Genomic DNA, 9,914 nt, shown 5'->3' with positions numbered 1-9,914 from the left:
CTCGTGACGTCCATCTCCTTAAATTCCCTTGCATTCACTCGTTATGTCGCACAATTATTCGCCGTTCCGCTTGGATGTCTCCGAACATAACCATTATTATAGTGAGTTATGATAGCCCGCTATGATTACGTCGTGGAGAATAATTTATGACGTTGCCGTCCATATGGCGCATAGTATGATGACAATCGCTGAAGATGATAGTATAACGTATGGGACGATTATACCTGCAAACAATAATAATAACTACAATAATCACTTTTGTCATCGCGCTCGATTTTGCTGTCAAGAATGCCTCCCCGGCATTTACTCCTTCCAGTAACATCTGTATCATTTGAAGATTACACACACACACACGCACACACACACACACACACACACACATACATACACAATATATATATATATATATATATATATATATATATATATACATATATATACATATATATATATATATATATATATATATAAAGAGTTTGTTCGCAAAAACCGATAAGTCCATTTTTGAAGATTTTGAAGTACGGTCTTTGTCATAAAGTACAAAATAATACCTTTTAAATGATAAATTGGTCACTACATATAAAGGTACATTTTTGAAGTTATGGTCAAAAGAAGCACACATTTTCTTATTATTCTCTTTATTTTTCTTGACCTTTAATCGCAAATATCTCCATTTGGCAAATATGGACATATCGATTTTTGCAAACAAACTCTTCATAAATATATATATATATATATATTCATATATATCATACTTTGTGATATAGGCCTAGAACTTCGTTTGATCTCTTAACACTAGATATAACTTTCATGATTATTCGAATAGTATTCAAGAAAATAATGGACAGTATCTTAAACTACCTAGGTGCTGTCAGTTTGTGATCGTGACGTCATACAGGTGGCTCGGTAGTTTCTGATCAGAGAGTTCACCACTAAACAATGTTTGTGAGCTCCCATGTTCTAATCTAATGACTGTCCATTCAGGGTACATACGGTAAACGCAAGCCTAAGATACCATCTAAAATCAGCACAAATATTAAGAAAACAAGAGTGACTAGAGATTTAACGCGATGAAACGGATATTTATTGATAATTCCAGCTCATACAACAGAAGTACAAGAAATCGAATGAGCAAAAGAAAGAGGAAACAAAGTCTGTCGAAATTATATGCATCAAATCTCCGATATAATGGCACTGTTTAAGCACACAATAACTGCCTGTAGCCACAATGACTTTCAAAAGTTCGTTTAGTATGTTTGTATCCATCAAATCACATGAAGGAATTATGTCTGTGGTAAATAAATCATACCAAGGCATTTTGATACTACTGTAAGGGAACAAGACAAACAGAGATGCTGATTTCTGAGTAGTCATTACCGTGCATGATATTATAATCGTTTTATAAACGTGAGTGAGTCTTTGGTTTTGTGATCAGTTTGTAGAAACCGGTAAGACAGGGGGATGGAAAGAGCGGGGATCTTAAAGAGATAGTAAAGTTTTGGTTGAGACCTGTAACGTCAGGTTTCTACTGATTTTGGCGAGATAATGAGAAACCTCTTATGAAATATGAAAGAGCACGTAATTCCAAGAGGGATTCAATGTTTATTTGATGAAAATTGGTGTCGAAATGGCTGAGATATCCAAAATAAAGCAATCCTAATAAAAGGTGAGGCCCACCATTTATTAGGATCGCTTTGCTTTACTTTGTTTTTGGATGTCTCAATCATTCCAAAGCCGATCTTCATCAAATAAACTTTGAATTCACCTTAGACTGGTATCCTCTCTATTACTTCATAAGTGGTTTCTTGGTATCTTGCAAAAAAAAAAAAAAAAATCAAAAGCCCAATTATGATCTCCACGAATACTATACCATCCCTTTAAAGTTGAGTCATATCATTTTGGGGATGGGGGCGGAGATGAAAGAGCATGAGAATGTAAAACGTCTCTAATAGGTAGAGTACATGTAAAAGAGTGGTATAGGTATGTGCATAATCAATTATTGTGTGCATATTATGAATATATGAATAAATTGGTGTACGACGCATTGGTGTGTATATAGGGGTGAGAGCTTATAGTTTTGGCTATAGTTTGAGGAAGTGCAAACTAATTCCCCACAATCATCTATACGCAAACAGAGTTTTCAGTGCTTAAACATACCGTTTCTTCTTTCGATGTGTAAGAAGAAAAAGATATCAAAAGCGGAATGTATAATATAGGCCTATATAAACGTCAAATACATCAGATAGTGCTGAGAAAATAATGGAATGATTAGAATAATCGCATGAGAGCATTTGTGTCATAGTAATCCTCTATAATTTTCATCCATATCCATTCGAATTCTTACGATTATTTAGAAGTTCGAAATAATAATGATAATAATGATGCCTCGTATGAACCTTAGGAAGAGTCTCGCCATCATATTGCCAAACTTGCTATCAGTCAGTGGTGAGGGAAGCTGATGACATTCGTTCATACGGACGTCACACTGCCCCAAAAATTAAGCAAAGATTGACGCACGATATTTCAAGGAGATGTTCAAATTCGGCTCCGAAAGTTATAAACTTCGATTAATCCTTGAAGGCATGTTGGGCCGACTTCATACGAGATCGAAAATATCATAATATTCGGTTTGCCATATTCTGTCAATTTCGAGACCTAAATTGGCACAGGATTGCCACATTCGAAAATGAAATTTTAAATTCGCGCGGAGTTACCTTGATAAAAGCTGATTGTCAGCAAAAGTAAGTACATTGTACGACTTTTTTAGCAGTCTGAAAACTCCACCGGAGGTTATCCGATGCCATGAAGACGCCCTCACGAAGATTAAACCCGATGTTTATACGATCAGAGCCGAAATGGAACTTGCTTTAACGTGTGTGTCCAACTTTGCTCGAGTTCGGGACGGAGTGACGCCTGCACTGATAATAAAATCTAGGTCATATTCTTTGCGATGTGTTCCTTGAGGTTCACGCGAGCTCCAAATCCTCAGTATCGTGCGTAATAGTTGTGCGCATGTCACACGATTCTTCTCTTGATATTCTGGGGCATATTATGGAGTACTTCTGACAGTGATGGTTTTAATTCGGAGTTCAATTCTACATGTTGAAATTGTAGCATCGTTTGTCTGAGGAATGCTTCCATATAATAAACGTAACTTGCACGTGTGTCATACATGTAGTGTACAATGTCGGTAGAAAATACGACTTGAGATGTTATGGTACTCCGTGATCTATGTGTAAGAATATTACTGTATGAGTCCCCTTTCCTATGCTCGAGACGTCTTTGATAAAGAGAAAAGTACTACTTCATGAAGCTACATCGGGAGTATCATGGTAAACATAATAATCGCACCTGGTGCGTCTATCTTTTGTCTCTTTTAGTCATCTATTTCAGTTATCATCAAAATTTGGCCTTTTAACTTTTCAAATCAAATCAAATTCGCAATTTTATTGCCAAACAACAATATCATGCTTACATAACTAATATCTCTGAAACAACGCGATATTTATGATTTTCATAATCTCAAACATCTGTCTATGATCATATCAAAATAATGAGAGTTATTTGGTAGTCATGATAAGTCATACGCAATGTAATTACACGGAGACTAATCAAGAACAATGAAATGTTTGAAATGAGAAATCCATTAAAAAATAGAGCTTGTTAGAATATTGATGATTACAGTAGCACAGAAGAAACAAAAATCTTATGGATTTTGATAAAACATTGTTAAATGAAAGAACAGGCATAAAGGAACATTCTTTCTTAAGTAAGGATTATACACTGTTATGCATTTTTTTAATGGAATGATATAAGCTAATATACTACTGGTGTTTATAATATAAGCGTTGTGTTGCCATGAATGCGTGTGTGTGTGTGTGTGTGTGTGTGTGTGTGTGTGTGTGTGTGTGTGTATGAAGAAGAGGGTGGGTAGAGAAAAAAAACACTTGGGTATGGTATTACTTTAAGAGTCCCTCACCATGCGAAAACACAAGCAAACACACACATACACACCCACAAACAAGCAAACAACAGCAACAACAACAACACCACCAGAATCACATCCCACACCAGCTACATGTACTTGAGGTATTCACCCCATAAGAATAAAACCCCTTGAAACTTTGACATCGGAATCCATGGTGTTCATCTGGTTGAACAATTCTTCGGCCTTGACCCACTCCTCCTCGCCATCGAGCCAGGTATCCATCAGAAGGAAGCGGTCGGTCCCCTCGTGGTACGCCGCCAGCGGGCTGTAATGGCCGACCCGGACCACTTTGTCGCCCTGCCTCCAGTGGTACTCGTAGTTTACCACGACTCCCTGGCTGGAATCGGTGTGGGACAGCGCCGCCTTCGCCAGGGAACGGAATTCATCCAAGCTGCTGCCGTCTGCGTGGTTCTTCTTGGCGGGAATACCGAAGGCCAGCAGGAGATCCTGGAGCTGTTGCATCGTGCTCCCGACTTGGCGCAGTCGTTCTTCGTCGAGGACCTTGGTCGTCTCAGGAAAGGAGAACAAATTGGTGTCCTTGTAGGGAACGTCGCTGACATCGCAGTCGGTGTATTCCTTTTCGTCGGGGTACTTTTTCCCGAAGTAGCGCGCGCTCATGAGGAGGCCGACCGTCTGGACTCCGCAGTATCCCATGGAGCGCTGCTTGCTGAAGATGCGGACTAAAAGTGTCTGTTTGATGGCCGTGTCGTTCAGAAGATTCTGACCGTCGGCAGAGTGAAGGACGACCACATCTCCGGACTCCATGCTTGTTACTAGAAAGGAAAGTCGAGCGGCAAAATGAAGGGTATATAACTGTATTAAGCAACGCAAGAAAGCAAGCAACGACCACTACAATAACCTCTTGCAACACGATATCTATGAATGTCTGCAAAAACATATTTACGAAACATCATAACAGGGGTAAGCCTTCCACATTCGTTCCATTGAAATATCTACCCCTATAGAACATAGCTTAACTCCATCAATCATTTAAATAACGACGATTTTGATTAGTCGATTGTTTTTAAACTTAAGCCGTCGCATTTTCCTATCCCTCTATATCAAATGAAAGGCGTCACAGCCAAAATTCAAAATTAGTCTCCGCTTAGCTTTTATTTTTACATCTTAACATGAGTCGCATATTTATATGAATATGTTTTGTGTACGTTTTAAGCCCCTTCACTTTTTAAGTTCTTCATGTACAAACAAGGTTTAAAGAAAAATCACAAAATTATACAGCTTTGTCTTGCATCATGTTGCACTTAACATTTCATGTCATCACCCCCTGAATCGTTGTACGTTTGCTGGTCAATCTGATTAGTTTAGATTAATGTTTTACTTTGAAATCGAATCGCATTCCCGCAAGCATTATAGAAACATTACCAATCGCGATAGAAAGAGAATATTGATGTAGAGAGGCAAGGTGTGTCATAATCGTATTGACGTGGAAGTCAACTTGATTGGTTTAAACTAGACGTTGTTTTCGTGTCCTCTCAATGTTCCCATTACATGAAGAGATTTATGTTTATTCAACTGTCTTTGCGGGCTTGGCAACATCCCTTCTGTATTCTAAAAACAGCTTTCTTTTCTTTGTCTTTGTCCTATAATTTGGGCTTGGCGACATCAAACAGAACATTTTCTTTATTCGCTCTTTGTCTCGATGTTTGTTTGCTCTGCAATGTATGGATAGATGTTAAAAGTGCATCGCTAGAGTAGAAACAATACTATGTTATAATCGTATTGACGTGGAACTCAGCTTGATTGGTATGAACTAGATGTTATTACCCTTCTTTGTTATCTTTCAAGGAGAGAACTTCGCGAAGCAAGTTTATTCTTCTGTCTCTATCTTCACGAAGGTTTGGCGACATCCTCTTTTTAATCTGGAACAGCTTTCTTTTCTCTTTTATCTTTGTTCTCATTCAGGCTTGCCAACATCCTTCCAGGACCACAGATCTTATCTTTTGTCACATGTTACATTTAAAGGTCTTGTTTACCTTTGGGAGTGGTGATTTAAAAAAAATGTTCAAGATATCACATTTCATGCATTATGTATAGGTCTGTGGTGCCACAAAACATCGTACCGTATAGAGTTTTGCAATAAAGCGTAAAATATAGGGAGATATCAGTATTTTTCTCAAAAAGCCGTAACTGTAGACGGTTTAGTCTGGAAACGTTTTTATTATAACTATTTTTCACATTTTGTATATCTAAAAAATACTTAACATCGCTTTTACGGATTAAAAATTTTACAGCGGTTGTTTCTATCCCTAACTCACATTTTAGAACTATTTTAGACCACTAATCCTAGGTTTTTGTTTCATCTGCAAATGGTAAATCGTGCCTTAAATGTTCCCTCTCAAATAATACCTTCATCCGTCAAGTCTTTCGTTGAGTATCAATAAAATTTGAATAAATATCATAAACTGAATCGCATTGTCACAAACAAAGAAACATTATCATTCCTATGGACGTGAACATGGTGAAAGTGAACATGATTTGGTCTGAACTACGGAGGCGTTGGGGTGTTTTTTTTTCTCAACATGTCACCTTATAATTATGACGTATATCAAAGGAGTTATGTCCTCTGCACTTAGATAGAGTGTATCTCTCACTATACACAAAATCAATGTTTCTGCTGATAACTAAAGCATATATGTAGAATATAGGCAAAATGTAAATCCCATAAAAATGTTATTATGCCAGATTTGGTTTGTTCTCTGGTACTTTTTTTTTAGTTTGCCAATAGGGTGCAGGATAATTTCTGGCTTCTAAATTTTATATCGCGTCGAGTACATACAAACTGGAATCATGAGTATCATTCGATACTTGAGATTATCAAGTGATGACAGATGTTAGTGAAATCAAGTTCACGAATTTGCATTTTTCTTGTGTCGAAGTATAGAAGCTGACAGACATGCAATTTCCAGGTGGAGTTTTGAAAGTGCTGAAATCAGACGTGGTTCTACACTCCGAGGGTTTCAGGTCCTGATCCTGTGTATCAAGACAATATGCGTTCTGTTCGTCTTGTTCCTTCTTCTTCTTCTTCTTCTTCTTCTTCTTCTTCTTCTTCTTCTTCTTCTTTTTCTTCTTCTTCTTCTTCCCCTCCTTAAAAAAAGTGTCAAGTGTTGAGCTCTGATATATCTATCCCAGCCACAACCTGTACATCTCTATACACACCCGGCGTGATAGATCCACTCGGATCTGATTTAGCGAAAAAGAACGCCCTTTTACTTCAGGTTAAAGTTCGTTATTTTGAAGGTTCGTTAGTCCGAATATAGAATTATAGGTATTCCCAAGGTTCGCTTATTCGAAGACGAGATAAAACTCGTTATTCCAAAGATTCTTTAGTTTGCACATGTATTTTTTCCATTTTCGGATTAAAGAACTTTATTGCATTTTCGAACTATCGAACCTTGGGAATAATGAAACTTATTTTATATACGGATTAACGAACCTTCAGAAAAACGAACCTTTTGAATAACGAACTGTAACCATTAAATGAAGGGCGATTTTTTTTCGTTGAATTAGATTCGAATGGACCTGTGTAGAGGTGTAGAGGTTGTGGATTGAATAACGCACCTTCGGAACAACAAACCCTATTTCATTTTTGGATGGATAACGAACCTTTGGAATAATGAACCTTCGGAATAACGCCACCCGCGCTCAGATCAATGCAACCTGTTTCATTTTCGGATTTACGGACATTAAACGCGTACAGGGAATTTGAGTGTTTCGGAAATGCAAACCGTCTCTTATTTTGGGATTAATGGACCTTCGGAATAGCGAACATCAGCATACTCCTCAACTTCCGAATATTCTAGGCCTATTCTCATTTCCACTGTTCGTAACTATATTTCTGCTTGGAACTTCTTCTTTTTTGGCAGTAAATGGAAGCCTCATCTTCATTGCTCTTCGCTCACCTATTTCTATCGTCTCTAACAGCAACATAAGTTTTTCTTTGGATAATATTACATATTGTTAGCGTATAGCTATTACATTCGTCAGGAAACCTTAAGTAACCACATCTCCAAAAGGAGAAGACATTGAAACTCAAAGTTTTTAAGTTTTGGATCTAAAGAAGAATGTGACTTCTCTACGGTTGATGCTCGTTATTTCGTTGTCATTGTCTTTAGGTTCGTTATTTCGAAGGTTCGAATACGCCCCCCCCCCCCCCCCCCCCACTCAGGTGGTCATCTGTACCGCATGCGCGTTTCCGATTTTTCGGGAAAGGGGTACTTTTTCGGGGCTCAGGTCGGGGGAAATATCCCCGAAAATTACTTAAAATAGGGGTTCTTTTATGTTTTCTACTTAAGGGTAGTTTACAAATCTTTCCCAAGCAATCGTGAAACAGCCAGATACCGAAAATAAGAATAAAAATAGATAAAAATCTGAAATACGACTGCATGCTTTGCTGTAGTACATGCCAGGCTCTAGCTGGCTTCTTTTCATAGAATATTTCGCTATATGCGTTATAGACGTACGCACCCCATGCTACGAATACATACACGACTCTATAGACGCTTCAGCACTTCCAAAAACATGTGATGAGGGGCAATTCTGCTGCCTCCCTTCCAAAACCCTGAAATAGGGGGGGGGGGGTATGATTTTGATTGTCCCCTTTCCAAAAGGGGGGTTAAAATCCGAACCCCCTCCCCTCCGTAAAGGGGGTATCTCCAGGAATTTGGAACAAGCATTATATGGTCGACCGTCTGGGGGGTATACCGAGAGTTCGTTATTCTGAACATGCAAATGTCTTAGAACTATTTGATTGTCGTATTGATAACTCTTATTTTACTTTTCTTATATAAACCCTTTATCATTGTCAGATATGATTGTGCATCCTTTCTCATTTTCGAATTGAAGAACTCTTTTACATTTTTGGATATAACAAAGTAAATGAACCTTCGGATTATGGGTCTCTGGAATAACAAACCTTCCGAACAACGAGCTATAACAACCTCCATTTACAGCACGTCCATGGAAGATATAGACACTTATACCTGGCCATGTATAATCAACTTCGGGAGAGTGGTGTATTACGGTACATTACGTAAGGAAAACATCTCCAACATTACTGTAGGCTCCATGCAATTGTACATATTGTAAATGATGCCATATTTTCAGGCTTTAAAAACATCCTTCCCATGTCAAATATACCTACAGAAAGAAGCTCAAGCTAACAAGTAATTTTGAAAGATTTAGCCGTTGAGGTGTACATACACGATTCACAGAATTAAACAGAAACAGCAATAATAGATGTTATACTATGTCTTTTTCATTTTCTCCCGTATTTCAAAATGGCAACATTCTAATCACGAGACTCCACAAAGCCACCAGGCAATACATTCTTTTCTTCATTCCAGAGTCGTTGAAAACTATTCCATTATTCTGTTTGCGCATAGAAATGCCCATCATCCACTCGGAGGCTCGATTTTTTTTTCAGGTATTATTAAAGCTGACTGGTTCAACCTCACTCACTTAATCTCAAGCGTGAAAGGATGTTTTTCTTCCAAAAGCATGTTTTTCTTCCAAAAGCAATCCGTTTAATTAATCAACCTCATTCAAACAAGCAATCAATCAATCAATCAATCAATCAATCAATAATCAATCCATCAATAATCAATCAATCAATCAGTCAGTCAATCAATCCATCAATCAATCCATCAATCAATCAATCAATCAATCAATCAATCAATCAATCATTAGCGGAACTCAGCTACAACAGTAAGGGAAGGAAAATTGGTACAATGAAAGAAAGGACTAGTACAGATTTGATAAAACAAAATCGATCAAAACAGAATGTGGTCGTCATCATTCTCGTCCTTCGTATGAAAATTCTAATAAACATTATAAATACATTTCTAATAAAGCCCTAAGTACCCATTTTACGAATTTGGGCAAAGTACCGATAAAAGTTTCTTATACG

General features: G+C 37.7%; 1 protein-coding gene across 1 annotated transcript; it reads right to left on the bottom strand.

Moving 5' to 3' along the window:
* Positions 1-4,093: 4,093 nt before the first annotated feature.
* Positions 4,094-4,753, bottom strand: LOC139744326 (uncharacterized). The gene has a single exon (XM_071654766.1). It carries the CDS (start codon positions 4,751-4,753, stop codon positions 4,094-4,096), a length of 660 nt encoding a protein of 219 aa, XP_071510867.1.
* Positions 4,754-9,914: the final 5,161 nt, after the last annotated feature.

The sequence above is a fragment of the Diadema antillarum genome, unplaced genomic scaffold (assembly GCF_040938485.1).
Source record: "Diadema antillarum isolate AM-2024a unplaced genomic scaffold, OU_Dant_1.0 seq00001161_RagTag, whole genome shotgun sequence".
Classification (NCBI taxonomy): domain Eukaryota; kingdom Metazoa; phylum Echinodermata; class Echinoidea; order Diadematoida; family Diadematidae; genus Diadema; species Diadema antillarum.
This window is presented reverse-complemented; position numbering and strand designations above follow the sequence as displayed.

What these genes read in the sequence shown, in the direction of transcription:
- LOC139744326 (XM_071654766.1), bottom strand. Translation starts at nt 4,753, where the DNA reads ATGGAGTCCGGAGATGTGGTCGTCCTTCACTCTGCCGACGGTCAGAAT.